Below are 17197 nucleotides of genomic sequence, written 5' to 3'. Positions count from 1 at the left end.
CGGCCGCATGTTACCTCCGGAAAATTAGTGCTATACCACCCTATTTATCGCATATAGTTGAAGCAGTAATTAATTTAAAAATATATCCAGAAACTCTATCACAAGTTCTGACAAATGACAGATTTATAAGACATGTTTGTGTTGTTCAGTTATTCGCAATTTCTAACGAATTGACAGGATTTGATATTATTGTTATTCTACCAATCATATTCAATTGGTCACAAATCTTATCGAATTACAATGACTTGTGTTTCAAAAAAAAAATAACCTTTCCCAATTTCACGCGCTTTGCCATATTTCCTTTTTCTTCTTTTTTTCATTTTTGGGTGACAGGAACTAGGATTTGAAGACATTAGGTGTCAAAATATTCTTTAATGTATGCTCTACTTTATAATGACTAATACAATTTGTTAGGAATCTGTATCGGTTCGATTTGATCCCTTTTGAGCTTATTGAAGTCAACTTAATAGGCGTTTTTCATTTGCATAAAAAAAATCACATCTCAAATATCAAGAAACAAACGTAATTACCATTTTAAATAAGGAATCACACCTATATTACTAACAACACAAGTAAAGTCAATATTTTCAATAGGGAATTAACTTTTTTATGTACATTTAAAATAAATTTGCACGAGTAGAATAACATCTTCAATTTTACATCACCAACAGATTCATTTTACATCTTCAATCTTAAATCTGCTTCTTAACCTGTAGATTGTGGACATTGAATGATAAAACATAGGAGCCATCAAAAGATTGAGGATGACAAAACCTAACAAGTTGAAATGAATGTTTTACTGCGAGGTTCCTGTTTTAAAGCACATTTCTCACCTCTATTTATTCTGTAAAATTTGAATCCTTACGTAAATATCATCCTTGCCTTAGATCCCTTTTCTTTCCTTGATCATTAGTTGCTTGTTTGAGACAGGCAATATACATGTTTTTATTTTTTCTTTCTAGGGGGCAAGATGATGGGGTTAATAGGGAAATGCATATTGATGAAGGAAACTTATTGCAGAGAGCAATAGCACAACTGCTCTTCTCCAACATAACCAGTGTGCTCCACTGATTAAAACAATCAGCATTACATAATAAATGTATCAATTTCTAGGATAAATCATGAATAAGAAATAGTACACATGAATATCAACTGGCAGATATTCAGCAAATTACCCCCTCAACTCCAAATTACCACCAAGTCAATGACCCTAAACTCAATATCCAAGAAGAACACTTACTTGATTGATCCTCATTACAATTGAAAGCAAGTAGAATTCCCTATCCCAGCTTCTCAATAGAAATTACATCAGCTAAAGACTAGCTTTCGAATCACAAAAGGAAACGACTGAACAGCACATGCCAACAGATAAAGAATAATTCCCCAACAATTTTGGGAACACTAAGCTAAATGAAGGATTGTTAGATTTTTGCAACCCTTGGAACATCAACAGGGAACTGGTTGATCTCATCCATCCACGGGTTCTTCTCCTTGGCTGGATTAATTGACCGTAAAGCTTTCCAAACTGCACTGTTACATTTGAAACCTGAACCAAATGCTATCTGCCAAGTTCGGTCTCCCCTCTTGATCCTTCCCTTAGCTTCCGAGTAGGCCAATTCGTACCAGAGAGAGCTACTTGAGGTGTTTCCGAATCGATACAATGTCATCCTTGAAGGCTCCATGTGCCAGTCAGTAAGTTGCAGGTTTTTCTCTATTTCATCTAACACAGCTCTGCCGCCAGCGTGGATGCAGAAATGCTCAAAGGCCAATCTAAAATCTGGGATATAAGGCTTGATCTTCATCTTCAACAGTTTTCTTCCCACGAGCGTTGCGAAGAAAAGCAACTGCTCGGACATAGGAAGCACAAGAGGACCCAATGTAGTGATATTGGTTTTTAGCGCATCGCCAGCTACTGCCATCAAATCCTTCGACAGCGATACTCCAACTTTTCCATTGGGATCTTCCATTTGATAAACACAAGAAAAGCACTTGTCATCAGAACCTTTGTGAGTTCTGACAGTATGAACCAACTGGTACTTTGATCTTCTTCGCTCAGATCCTTTGTTGGAGAGCAATACAGCAGCGCCTCCCATCCGGAATAAGCAATTCGGAAGGAGCATGGATTTCTCAGTCCCAAAATACCAGTTCAGAGTGATGTTTTCCATGCTGAGCACCAAAGCATAAGTATTGGGATGGACTTGAAGAAGATCTTTTGCAAGATCAATCGAGATCAACCCAGCACTGCAACCCATTCCACCGAGATTGTAGCTAACAATATTTCCACGAAGCTTGTAATGGTTCACGATCATTGCAGACAATGACGGTGTTGGGTTAAACAAACTGCAATTTACTACTAGAATTCCAATATCCTTCGGCTTAATACCGGTTTTAGCAAGGAGTTCATCAATGGCACCAAACATAACAATCTCAGCTTCTTTTCTTGCTTCTGCCATACAAGGATTTGGCGGTACCCTCAACACGGCTTCAGGGAGATAGGTTGATTCACCAAGTCCAGACCTCTCAAGAATTTTCCTTTGGAACTCAAGAGTTTCATCAGGGAACGAACCAGTCAACTTTGACCTCTCCATGAAAATCTGCCTCGTGCATTTCCTAGAATCTTCAGGCTTATAGCACGAGAAGTCAACAAGGTATACAGGGCGAGGACGGGTTAGGAAATAGAGGGTGGACAGGAAGACCAAAAGGGTGGAACATATGACGACGGATATGAGATTGAACCTAAGCTGCTCCCAAAGAATATATAGGTCACTGAGCGAGAACGTGGAAAGTTGAGCAGCAAGGACAACAACTAGAGGGGATAAAAATACGTACATTCCATGAGTAATGAGGTAATGATATCCAAGTTTCACATACTTCAGTTTCACGGATTGTTTGAAATCAGGGAAGTTTCTGGAATAAGAAGGGGCATTACTAACTTGGGCTTCCGGTTTGGATTCACTCATTTTGATGGAATTCAACAACTTTTCCCCACCCAAAAGGCCAAAACTAATAAAACCAACAGCTCAAGATTGAGTTTTTTTTGCTTAATAAATGGTTCTCAAGATTGAATTTTTATAAGGTCAAAGGGTTTAACAACAAAAGGGTTCCTAAAACACAGCCAGATCTAACAAAGGAAATGGAGAATTTCAAAGGAGTACCTCACTCAGTCCAAGATTAGAGAAGCTCCTGCAACCAAAATTAAGAGGGAGCAAAACAAAACAAATTTGAATCAGATTTCATGTACAATAGCTACATTACAGTCAAACATAAGATCTAGCACAAAACCCCAATTCTTAAAAGCTTAAATAAATTAAAAAAAGCAAAGAACCCCATTTCAAAACAAGCATCTAAGAGCATAAAAAGGCATAAGTTAACAGAATCCCAGATTAAGAACAAACCTTTTTGTCTACGCAGAGTACCCCACAAACGGAGAAACCTATGAACTCTGTGTGTGTGAGAGAGAGAGAGGAGAGAGAGAAAATGGCATTTGAAAGAGGGGGAATAATCAGGTTTATTAATAAATAAGGGGGAGTGGAATGGAGGAGGCAACACTGAGAATCTGAAAGTGTTGTATACTAGTAGTTGTTTGTGGGGCAGCCAAGAAAGTAGGACGAAAGAGGATAAAGCAGTGGATTTTGGAACGTTGAAACTTCAAAATCAAGAAAATGGAGGGTTGAGATTTGAAGTTAGAGAGAGAGAAGTTTGGTTTCGTAAAGATTTTGGACTGCTCGTGGCTATGAATAAGCCTATCGAATTTGACCACAACGTGCCAATGTGTTGCTAGGCTAGTGGCAGCCTGGCTGCCAGAATCCACAACACTAGAAAACAATTTTTCGTATTTTTCTTGCTTGCTCTTTTATTAATCAGCATTAGAAAAATATTTAAACATAAGGTTTAAATATATATTCCTGTTATAAAATAAAGCAATGCAGAAAAATGTAATAAGAAGAGATAGCAAGAAGGAAGAAGTGTTTTCTTCTTTCACTTGTGGTGCATCTTTCCATTGTAATTACATGGCTTTTTATAGGCATAAAAAGTAAAGATGATGGACATAAAGTAGGAGATTTAATCTTTAAGTTATTCACAATATGGGCATCTAATGTAGCATCCAATGTACAAACTATTCATAACACTCCCCCTTGGATGTCCATGTAAGATAATGTGCCTCATTAAGAACTTACAAAAAAAAATATTGGGGTATACATAGTTATTTATAATATGCATTGCTTGTTGCCTCATTAAAAACCTTACCAGGAAAACCTAGTGGGACAAAACCTTGGTTAAGGAAAAGAGTGCAGCGTGTAGTTACTCCCCTGATGAAAAATCACTTAATGTCTCGAAGACGACGCATTCCAATCTTATATATCAGCTTTTCAAATATTGAGGTTGGTAATGCCTTAGTGAACAGATCAGCCAAATTATCACTTGAACGAACTTGTTGTACATCTATTTCACTATTCTTCTGAAGATCATTAGTGAAAAAGAATGTCGGTGAAATGTATTTTGTTCTATATCCTTTGATATATCCTCTTTTCAATTGAGCTATGCATGCAGCATTGTGTTCATACAATATTGTTGGAATATTCTCTTTCGAAGAAAGACAATATGTTTGTTGAATGTGTTGAGTTATAGATCTCAACCAAACGCATTCTCGACTTGCTTCGTGAATGGCTATTATCTCTACATGATTTGAAGAAGTAGCAACCATAGTTTGTTTTGTCGAACGCTATGATATGGATGTACCTCCACTTGTAAATAAATAGCCTGTCTGAGATCGACTTTTGTGTGGATCAGACAAATATCCTGCATCTGCATAACCAATCAATGATGGCTTAGGTTCATTTGAATAAAATAAACTCATATCAATGGTCCCTTGGAGGTATCTGAATATATGTTTAATACCATTCCAGTGTCTTTGTGTTGGCGAAGAACTAAATCTTGTCAATAAGCTTACTGAGAAAGCTATATCTGGTCGGGAATTATTGGCAAGATACATTAATGCCCCAATTGCACTAAGATATGGTACTTCGGCACCAAGAAACTCTTCATCATTTTCATGAGGTCGGAATGGATCTTTCTTTATATCAAGTGATCTCACAACCATCGGGGTACTCAATGGATGTGGTTTATCCATATAGAATCGCTTTAAAATCTTTTCGGTGTATGTTGATTGATGGACAAATATTCCATCTTTCATATACTCAATTTGTAGACCAAGACAAAATTTTATCTTTCCAAGCTCTTTCATTTCAAATTCTTTCTTCAAACAGTTTACTGTTTTTGGAAGCTCCCCAGGAGTTCCAATGATATTTAAATCATCAACATACACGGTGATTATAACAAATTTAGATCCAGACCTTTTTATAAAGACACAAGGACAAATTGGATCATTCTTGTACCCTTCTTTCAACAGGTATTCACTCAGGCGATTGTACCACATACGACCTGATTGTTTCAATCCGTATAAAGATTTCTGAAGCTTTATTGAACAAGTTTCTCGAAAACTTTTATATGCTTCTGGCACTTTAAATCCCTCTGGTACTTTCATAAAAATTTTGTTGTCTAATAATCCATACAAATAGGCTGTAACAATATCCATTAGATGCCTATCAAGTTTTTCTTGCACTGCCATATTTATGAGATACCTGAAGGTGATAGCATCCACTATAGGAGAATATGTCTCCATATAATCAATTCCAAGCCTTTGGGAAAACCCTTGTGCCACAAGTCACGCTTTATATCTAACGACTTCATTTTTATCATTTCGTTTCGCACAAAACCCCATTTATACCCTACTGGCTTTATGCCTTCAGGTGTTCGAACTATAGGTCCGAAGACTTCGCGTTTTCCAAGTGAAGTTAACTCTGCCTGGATAGCGTTTTTCCATTTTGGCCAATCATTTCTCCGTCTACATTCATTGACAGATTTTGGTTCAAGATCCTCATCTTGTTGCATTATTTCAATAGCAACATTATAAGCAAAAATTTTATCGATAACAATATTATTTCGGTTCCATCTTTTTCCGGTTGAGACGTAACTTATTGATATCTCTTCATTCTCATTATTTTCAGGTACTTGGATCTCCCCTAAGGTCTTATCATTTGTTACGTCTTGGGGCTCTTCTTGAGCCACTACCTATGTGTTATGTTCACTTTGATCACTTGCTCATTTTCTTCTTTGGGGATTTTTATCTTTAGAACCGATTGGTCTACCACGTTTCAAGCATGGCTTATAGCCTGTTTGGCCAAGCTGGAGAAATCAGCTTGTTTTGAGAAGTGCTTTTGAAAAGAGTACTTTTGGAAAGAAGCAGTTTGTGTTTAGCTAATCAGTCTGAAAAGCACTTGTGAGAAATAATTTGTGTTTGGCCAAGCTTTTTAGAAAGTGCTTTTAAGTGTCAAATTATGAATAAGGACATGAATAGATTTACTTAATAATTAATATTATAAGTAAATAAATAATCTCAAAATGTTGTTATTACATGCAATAATTAAAAGAAATTCATTTTATTTAAGTAAAATATGAAAATAAAATTAAAAAATACTTAATTCTTTTAATATAAGTTAAATATATTAAAATTCCTTCAACAAATATAAAAGCATTCACCCCTAAAGTCACTATATATTAGAAACTTTTCCTAAAAATAAGAAGAAATATTTATAAATTAATATTCTGAGTATTAGGTTTAAGGATTATTTTGGTATATACTATATTTTGTTAAGGGTATTTTAGGTAAGAAGAAAAGCCAAAACTGCTTCTGCTTTTGGAAAGAAGCTACTTTTTTCTGCTTCTCTGAAACTGCTTCTGTTTCTTCCCAAAAGCACTTTTTCCCCAAATAAGCTTGGCCAAACAGTTCAAGTTAGGGAAAAAAGTGCTTTTGGGAAAAAAGCACTTTTGGCCTCTTGAGAGGCTTGGCCAAACAGGCTATTCGACTCATTTGTTTTAATTTATTGTCCTGTCGGGATATCAACTCGAATTGGAGCATTAGCAGCTGGAATACGTGACCTAGTCACCCTTGGTAGGTCAGTGAATGCATCTGGCAATTGATTTGTAATATTTTGTAAATGAATAATCTTTTGAACTTCTTGTTCACATTGATTTGTTCGAGGATCTAAATGAGACAGTGATAATGCATTCCAATCTATCTTCTCTTTCAGCTGCTTATTGTCTCCCCCTAATATTGGATATACTGATTCATCAAAATGGCAATCAGAAAATCTTGCCGTAAATAAATCTCCAGTCATCGGCTCTAGATATTTTATAATAGAAGGAGATTCATATCCAACATATATCCCCAACCTTCTTTGAGGACCCATCTTTGTGCGTTGTGGTGGAGAAATTGGAACATATATGTACAACCAAAGATCCTAAGATGGAAAATATTTGGCTCCTGACCAAAAGCCAATTGCAATGGGGAGACTTTATGATAACTTGCGGGCTTTATCCGCACAAGTGATGCTGCATGCAAAATAGCATGACCCCATACTGAAATGGGAAGTTTTGTTCTCATAAGCATTGGTCTAGCAATTAATTGGAGGCGTTTGATCAATGATTCTGCTAGACTATTTTGTGTATGAACATGAGCAACCGAATGCTCAATTGTTATCCCTGTTGAAATACAATAATCATTAAAGGCTTGGGATGTAAACTCGTCAGCATTATCAAGACGAATTGTCTTAATTGCATAATCTGAAAATTGTGCTCTTAGCTTTATTATTTGAGCTAACAATCTCGCAAATGTCATATTGCGAGTTGATAGTAAGCACACATGTGACCATCTCATAGATGCATCTACCAAAACCATATAATATTTGAATGGTCCACATGGAGGGTGAATGTGACCACATATATCACCCTGTATACATTCCAGAAATGCAGGGGATTCCATCCTAACTTTAATAGTTGATGGTCTAATAATTAATTTTCCTTGAGAACATGCAGCACAAGAGAATTTCTTAAATTGAAGAATCTTTTGATTCTTCACTGCATGTCCATATGAATTCTCAATTATTTTACGCATCATATTAGAACTAGGATGGCCCGACCGGTCATGCCAAATAATAAAATTATCTTGATTAGTAAACTTCTCGTTTACTATGGCATGTGTTTCAATCCTGCTAATACTTGTGTAGTATAAGCCGGAGGAAAGAGCAGGTAACATTTCAAGCACATATTTCTTACCGGACATTATTGTAGTAATATAAAGATATTCAATCTTTTCATCATTTGTAGTCTCAATATGATAGCCATTTTGGCGAATATCTTTGAAACTTAATAAGATTCTTTGAGATTTACTACAATATAGTGCTTCATCAATAGCCAAATTTGTTCCTCCTGGTAATAATAAATTGGCTCTTCCAGAACCTTCAATTAATCTTGTACTACCGGATATTGTATTAACATTTGCTTCTTTCATTACCAAATAAGAGAAATATCTCTTATCTTTTAAAATAGTGTGTGTTGTAGCACTATCCAGAAGACCTATATCATCTTTATTAATCTTGAGTCCAATTGAAAACTGAGGAATTTTCATATTCTTCATAAAAAAAAAGATAAATAATACATCATAAGAAATATGAAAGACAAGCAGAAAAAAATATTAAGAAATACATTAGGAATGTAGAAACTAGCAACATGTGATGCATTAGGAAAATACACTCAAGAAAAATAAACTAGTTGCAAACATAAAAATAACAACTTTTATAGCTTCATTTCCCAGTAAGATGATTAGTTCTTCAGTCAATATCCTTAAAGAAGTCTCCAGCTCCTAAATGAGTAATATTTGTTAGGCCTTCAAAATCATCATCTTTATATGCAAGATGTGCCTTAGAATCATATTTGTTTGAAGAACCTGCTTCATCATCATTATTTTGAAAGGTCAAGTGTGTATCCACATTATTTTCTTTTTTCCTTAGGGAGACTTGATAAAGTTTGACAAAATGTTCTGGCGTACGACAAATGCGTGCCCAATGACCTCTCATGTCACATCGGTGACACATACTAGTTTTACCTTTTGAATGATTAATTTGAGAACCCTTATTGTTCTCCAATTTATTTCCACCAATAATGACGATAATTGTTTCGCCCCCTGCCACGTCCATGTTTATGACCATGTCCACGACCACGGTAATTATTTTATTTTCTTTCAAACTTATCATATGCTGCTACATCATTCACTTCCGGAAATGGAGCTGACCCAGTGGGACGAGTTTCATGATTTTTCATTAATAGAGTATTATTCAGCTCTGCCACAAGTAGGCATGTGATTAACTCAGAATATTTCTTAAAACGTTTTTCACGGTATTGTTGTTGTAGCATCACATTTGAAACGTGAAAAGTAGAAAATATTTTTTCCAATAAGTACTCATCTGTGATAATGTCTCCACATAATTTTAATAGAGAACTTACTTTAAAGATAGCAGAATTATACTCACTTACAGTTTTAAAGTCTTGCAACCTTAAATGTATCCACTCATACCGAGCTTTCGGTAATACCGTAAGTTTTAGGTGGTCATACCGATCCTTCAAATTAATCCATAATTCAAGTGGATCTTTTACGGTTAAATATTTAGTTTTTAACCCTTCATGTAGATGATGACGAAGGAAAATCATGACCTTCACTTTATCCTTATTTGATGCTTCATTTCCTTGTATAATAGTATTTCCACGACCTTTAGCGTCAAGGTGAATTTCAGCATCAAGGACCCATGATAAATAGTTCCTCCCGGTGATATCAAGTGCCACAAATTCAAGTTTTGATAAATTTGACATAGTTAAAACTATCATAAAAGATGAATAAGTTAGAGAAATAATTATAATAATAAACAATTAATGAATACAAAACGATTAAGGTAAAATAAATGAAAATAGAGCTATATCATGTTAACAATCTACTATTTCATTTTATTCTTGCCATAAAGTAGAAATTACATACTTGTTTCATTTCACTTTATATTATTGATATATATGTGTTAATAGAATTGAACGTGACTAACATTATTTATATGTTCCAATAAATATAAAGTAATTAAACTATAAAATTATTGCTTGTCAATTCATTTCTCACAGTTCTTCAAAATGCCTTAAAGATATGTTTTGATCCAGGAAGTTCATGAATATTATAAGTATGACATTAGTGCATAGCTAGTTTGATGACTTTGAGGTCCTCTAAGAGTTGAGCACGGAAGAAAATAGTTATTTTATCACTGCAATGTACTTAAACTATTTAAGATGCCCAAGCGCACAAGTAATCTGCAAACAATGAGCATATGATATGTACTGCCATAAATAAAATGATTATAATGATACATACCTTAATAGGAATAAAATTAGAGCTTCGTGCTGATAACGTGTTATAAAATAAAAGTAATGTAGTAAAATGTTAATAAGAAGAGATGGAAAGAAGGGAGAAGTGTTTTATTCTTTTACTTTGGTGTATCTTTCATTTGCAATTACATGGCCTTTTGTAGGCATAAAAAGTAAAGATGATGTACATAAAGTAAGAGATTTAATCTTTAAGTTATTCACAACATAGGCATCCAACGTAGCATTCAATGTACAAACTATTCATAACAATTCCTTCCCTTGTTGGCTTATTTTCTGTTTTCCCATTGAAATTAACTGTTAGAATTACACGCATCAAAGACCATTTATATGAAGAAATAACTTTTCAAGACTCCTCTCAAACTAGGATAAGTAAGATATATAATACATAAACGAACAAAGAATGACGGTTAGAGATACATGCAATAATATTATTAGATGGTCATCCAACTTTTTATTTCATCAAAGTCATAATATCAATTTTGCAACCAAAAGATAATTATGTATCTATATATAGCGTAAAATAATAAATAAATAAAAAGTAAAATACATACTTTACCTATCGATCTTGTACTCAAATTTCTCTTACATATTTGTTAAACACAGGAATAATATTACACACCAAATTTTTTAAAAATATGTCAATTACACACCTTTTTTGACATGTGTCACGCGCGTGTATTACACATAAAAGAGGCGTGTGAAAACTAAAAAATTCATCTGAAATAAAGTTTATTTTTAATTTTCCCCTTTTTTTAACTATTTCCTTTTCAAATCAAAGAAAAAAAATATAACTCATGTCTTCTTCCCCAATCTCAAACCCCTAGCGTTCCCTCCCTCCCCCCAATTTCGTCTTCTTTCCACAACACACATCCTAGTTTTGTCTACCCCTCATGTTTCGTCTCTCCAATCCCCATGTCTAACAAGAAAAAGAAAAAGAAAAGGAGAGGAACTATTGGGTTTTGTAAAATCATCACTATTGACCTTTTGAAAAAGCTTGAAAATTTTATCGGGTCTTATTGATTTTGGTGTTCCATAACTTAGAAAATTAGTTTGAATTCGTAATTATTGTTCAGTAAAAATTTACTTAAAACATGCTGAAAATTTGGTGATTAATTTTGATAAAATTCAAAAAACACCATTAACAAGTTTGAAGCTTTGGGTTTAAGCTTGAATTTGAAAATTGTATAAGGATTTGTGATTTATGGGTGTGTAACGGGTGGGCTGGGCCAGGCTGGGTAGGAAAATTTAGGAACCGTACGGGTTGAGGTCCGGGCCGGTTACGGGTTGGGGCTTACTGGGTTTAACAGGTTCGGGTTCATCCGGGTAAAAAATGAACCGTAAGGGTTACGGGTACAAGGGGTCTGTTCGGGCCGGTTTAGTGTAATTTTTAATAATTTTTTTTGTATTTTGCATAACCATTGTAAGTTATATTAATATAAATTAAAAATATAAAGAATACAATGAAGATGGGAAAAAATTGCACTTATAAATTGCAAGTGCTACATTTATTTCAAAATTACAAAATTGAAGTTTGCATTTAACAAGTAAATTAACAAAAAAAGGTAAAACTAAATTTTCATGCATAATAATACTTCAAATTAATTATTAATCTAACAAACTAAAACATTAAGCATAAATACGTCTAATAATTTTAAAATAACACAAATTGTCTCAAATCAACTTAAATACGAATTTTCGGAGGATGCTCAAGACAACTCTTCATATGCCTCCTTAAACTGCCTGTGCCACACTTTGGAAGAAGATTTAAGATTCGACCACAGTTCTTACACTTTACTTTCTGAACTTCTTTATTTTCTTCTACCACCTCAAAGTGTTCCGAAACATATGAGCACACTCTAGAAGTACGAGGCATAATTTAACTTGAATTGAGAATTTGAGTTTGAGAAATGAGAGATGAGTGAAGAAATGAAGAAGAGGGGGGGTGTATTTATAGTTTTTCAAAGGGTTAAATTTGTAATTACAAAAGTGTTAATTTTAAAAAAAGGCTCAAAAAGGGCTAGTTGTGCAAATCAATCGTTGGGCAGTGGCTGCTTGGCAGGTGACCGTTGCCAACAGTTAACATGGGCTGCCCAATCAACAATTTAAGAAAAAAATTAGCAGTTAACCGGTCTGGACCAGTCCGGGTCGGGCCGGTTTAACCGGTTCTACAGTATTTTGTTGACCGGGTTTGACCGGTCCGATTAATCGGTTGAAAATAGGTGAACGGACCAAATCCCCTTGCCCCTTTTAACTCAGCCCCACTCGGCCCCCTTGTACCGGTTCCGGGCCGGTTCCAGTTTCAATCGGTCTGGCCGGTTCGGAAACGGGCTAACCCGGCCCGTTAGACAGCTCTATTTGTGATGGATGTTGTTAAAACCTATTAAAATCGGCAAAGAGTTAGAATATATAGTTAGGGGAGAAGGTGTTTGTGGTGGAAGGGCTGGTGGTGGAGAAGATGATGAGGTTGGGAAGATGAGGGGGGTTCTTTTTTGTATTTTTTTCGTTGGAAAGATGAGGAGATGGGGTTTGGGGGGAGGGGCAGAGGTTTTTTTCCTTCAGTTTTTCTTTTTTTTTTCTTCTAGATTTATGAAACGTGTCAGATGCATTCGCAAGTAATAGCAATTTTTAAGCAGATGTGGTCAAATAGTGAAGTGGTGTGTATTTGACACACTTTTAAAAGTTTTGGTGTATAATATTATTCTCATATTTAACAGTTGTGTAAGAGGGATTTGGGGAAACAAAGTGAGATTCACGGTCATCTAATCTTCGTCAGAACTTCTCTTCTTCTTCTTCTTTTCTAGGAAAGCCAAATAAAAAAAAAAATTGGAAAGCTTATTAGTTCCCAATTCTATTAATTACATCTTTAATTCGGCCAGCGATCGACAAATTTAATTACTATATTATATGACTAAAACAACAAAGTTATATTGACTTGGCAAATGTTCATATCCGCAGCCATACTTCATGATTGCAGCAAGTTCTAGAACTTTTGGGGTTCATTTAAAAATACATACACATGTTACAATAACTAATGTCACGGTTCAAGTTTAAACGTTCACTTTGGCTATTCATTTAATTATTTCTAAGTTTTTTTCTGTTTGACTAATCGATATCTAAGCTTTATTGAATTAATTAATTTGAAATCACATTCCATTAAAGGTAATAAAGCGCTTTCAATTACTAGATTTTTCATTTGTAAATCTTGAACTCGATACCTTTCATTAAATATAAAGAAATTTCAATTATTTTATCACACTTTTAGGATAAGTTAAGTGGGGACAAAAATTATTAAACTATGTTTTATATTCGATTATTAATTCTTCATAAACTTTACTACACAAGATGTCAAATATTTATTATCTATTCTGATATATCAAAATTTTGATAGAGAACGTTGAGAGTTGGTAAAGTTATGGTGGGTTGTTCAAAAGATCGAACAATTCAAAGTCAAATACTTATTAGTTTGTCAACGTTAAAAAGGAGAAATGTGACCACAATGACACACCATGCAATTAATTTGTGCACATTTAATATTGACGCAGTTAATGACGATGAGAATATTTCAATGAAGTGTCTTTCTTCGTAGAAAAGGACGGCAATTTAGACAGGCATATGTACACGGTTTACCTATCAAGCCCTACACTGCTATTCAGTCCATAACCTTACTCAACAAAAAGATATGTGATGCATCTATCATTTATTACTCTCAATTCGAATGATGTATAGAAGTGTAAGAAAATAAAGAATGTTACGAAGAATTAAACAGTATTTTTGAAGGCTTCTTTAGAGTCGTCTGAGGCTTGCTTCTGGGCAGGCACTATCAAAACTTACCCGTTTGGCTTAGCTGATTTTTAGTAACTGATAAACATTAGGTGTTAAAAAATATTTTTAAGTATTGAAATTGATTTAATAAATAAACAGTTACGTATTTAAATAAAAGTGTTGAAATTGATAATAAGCAACTGAAGTGTTTAATTAAAAAGTTCTGATAAGCTCTTTTTTCTATTAAAACGACTTAAATGACTTTATAACTATTTACACTACAAAAGGCATTATTATTATTTTCAAAATTTTAGATTCTAGATAGATTCAAACTCACAATAAACTATTTATCATGTTATTTTAAATACAAAAATTATCACGACCCGGAATTCCCACCGTCAGGACCGTGATGGCACCTAACATTTCACTTGCTAGGCAAGCCAACATTAGAACAATTTATCATTTTTAACTTTTTAAAAAATCAATGAAGAAGAACTGATTTAACTGCAATAATCCAAATGAAAATGCGGAAGCTAAAACCGTAACACATCAACTACAAATCTCTGAACCCGGTGTCACAAGTGCACGAGCTTCTAGAGTAATACATATAAGGGTCTGAAATAAATACAAAGTTGTTTGAATGAAAATACACAGCTAAATAGAAAGAGGATAGGAACTCCAGGAGTTGCGGGCGCGGAACAGCCGTACCTCAAGTCTCCGTAAATGTCCAATCCGAGCACGCTAATAACCGCCGCTGGGACCGACTTCAAAACTTGCACAGTGTACAGAGTGTAGTATCAGTACAACCGACCCCATGTACTGGTAAGTGCCAAGCCTAACATCGACGAATAGTGACGAGACTAAGGCGAGTCACTTACACTATAACCTGTATGCAGTATATATAATAATGATAGAATAATAGAAATACTGAACATAATTAAACAGTCAATTGAAAATAATAACCATAGCCTCAAGAATAAACCAGCGTCGTCCAGAATTACCAATCTTTAATAGTTCAAATACAAATACCAGAAAACCGACACAACTTAAGAAATAGAAACATATAGGTTGTTGCGGCGCGAACCCGATCCCACCAGACAACAAAAAATCCTCCCTTATTTCACCGTAACAATATCATTAGTAAATACTATATATAAATATTTCGGCACATAACCCGATCCCACCATATATCAATATCAATATCACAATTCATCTTTATTTCGACGTATCAATCCACCCTTATTCCCCCTGTTGCGGAGTGCAACCCGATCCCACCATATATCAATATTAATATTACAAGTCACCTTTATTTTACCATATCAATCCACCATTATTACATCTACTACGGCGTGCAGCATGATCCTACTATATCAGTACCAAATACTCAAAGCACAATCAAATCAATAGTTCTACCACTAAGCCTTTACGGTCAATAATTACCAAATTGAACCAAAAAGGGAACTCGTACAACGAAGAAATCTACAAGAGTAATACTAAACAGTGAAACCAATCCAACAATTGATAATTAGAAGGTGCAAGCAAGTCAACTTAAACAAATAACAGGGAGTTATGAAACTATAGAAGAACTAACATTATGAACATGAGAAGATATTGAACAACAACTAGAAATTAAGAATGGAAAGCATATAGAGCATATAACAGTTAAGACAGGAAAGAAAATAATTAAGGAAAAACAGTAAATCAGGGAAAAGAGATAATTCACCGGTGTATAAGCATTCGTCACCTCGCATATACGCAGTTCACATGAGAATCACATAGCACATAGTCCGGGGATTCTTAATTCCCTCAAGTCAAGGTTAGACACAACACTTTCCTCACTCTACAGTCAATTCAAAGCTCTACCAGGGCCTTTTCCATAGAATTTGCCTCCAAACCACTCGTATCTAGCCACAATTAACTCAACAACATCAAATATTTCTAAAGAAATCAACTACAATACATAAATTTAGATTTTTCAAACTTTCTCCCAAAAAGTCAAAAATCGACTCCGGGTCCGCTTGATCAAAACCCGAAGTTTGGACCAAAATCCATTTACTCATTCACCCCCGAGCCCGATTATGTAATTTGTTTCGAAATCCGACCTCAATTCGAGGTCTGAATTCCAATTTTAAAAACATTCCTAATTCTACCAAAACCCCCAATTTTCACCATGAAAATCCTAGATTTTAGATTAAATATTTGTGAAATATAATGAAAGATTAGAAGAAAATGGGTTAGAATCACTTACCAATATTTTGAGGAAGAAATGGTCTTGGAAAAATCGCATCCAGGGTTCTAGGATTTGAAAATTTGATGAATGAGAGAAAAATCCCATCTAACTTAAGTTTTACACAACTGCACATGTCGCAAATGCGATGACATGTTCGCATTGTGAACATCTCAATTGCCAGAAAGAGGTTGCAATTGCGAACTCCCCTCAGAATCCCAGTGATCGCATTTGCGATAAAGTGGTCGCAAATGCGAACCCTGATGCCCTCGCAAATGCGGACCATCCTTCGCAAATGCGGAGATAATCCCAATAGTGCTCAGTCGCAAATGCGACTCTGCCTTCGCAAAAGCAGAACTGGCAAGTTCGCAATTGCAAACTATTTACTCGCAAATGCGAGTACCCCTTGCAATGCCCAGGCTCACAAATGCGATGTTTCTTCGCAAATGCAAGACCTGCAACATATACCAGAAACTAAAATGCATCAGTTGTGTTTTACTAAGTTCAAAACACTCCGTCGCCTATTCGAAACCCACCCGAGACCTCGGGCTCGAAACCAAACATGCACACAAGTCCTAAAATATCATACGAACTTGCTCGCGCGATCAAATCATCAAAATAACATCTATAACTACGAATTGAACATCAAATCAAATGAAATTTTCTAGAAAACTTTAAAACTTCTATTTTCACAACCCAACATCCGAATTATGTCAAACTAACTCCGTTTCTCAACAAATTTCACAGACAAGTTATAAATATTATAATGAACCTGTAACGGGCTCCGGAACCAAAATACGACTGGTATCAATAAGACCAAACATCAATCAATTCTTAAAAACCATTTAACTTTCAAACTTTCAATTTTTAACAAAAATTCATATCTCG

At 34.9% G+C, this 17197-nt stretch overlaps 1 protein-coding gene across 1 annotated transcript; it reads right to left on the bottom strand.

Annotated features, from left to right (window-relative positions):
• Positions 1 to 999: 999 nt before the first annotated feature.
• Positions 1000 to 3992, bottom strand: LOC107780101 (3-ketoacyl-CoA synthase 11). Its single transcript, XM_016600621.2, has 2 exons — positions 3396 to 3992; positions 1000 to 3183 (listed from the first exon to the last, which is right to left on the bottom strand). Exon 2 carries the CDS (start codon positions 2958 to 2960, stop codon positions 1422 to 1424), a length of 1539 nt encoding a protein of 512 aa, XP_016456107.1. The 5' UTR covers positions 2961 to 3183; positions 3396 to 3992; the 3' UTR covers positions 1000 to 1421.
• Between the last annotated feature and the right edge of the window lie 13205 nt (positions 3993 to 17197).

Source organism: Nicotiana tabacum, chromosome 8 (genome assembly GCF_000715075.1).
Source record: "Nicotiana tabacum cultivar K326 chromosome 8, ASM71507v2, whole genome shotgun sequence".
NCBI classification, from domain to species: Eukaryota; Viridiplantae; Streptophyta; class Magnoliopsida; order Solanales; family Solanaceae; genus Nicotiana; species Nicotiana tabacum.
Note: the sequence above shows the minus strand (reverse complement) of the source record. Positions and strands in the feature narration are given on the sequence as shown.

Excerpts from the sequence above, each read along its gene's own strand:
- LOC107780101 (XM_016600621.2), bottom strand. The coding sequence starts at position 2,960 with ATGAGTGAATCCAAACCGGAAGCCCAAGTTAGTAATGCCCCTTCTTAT.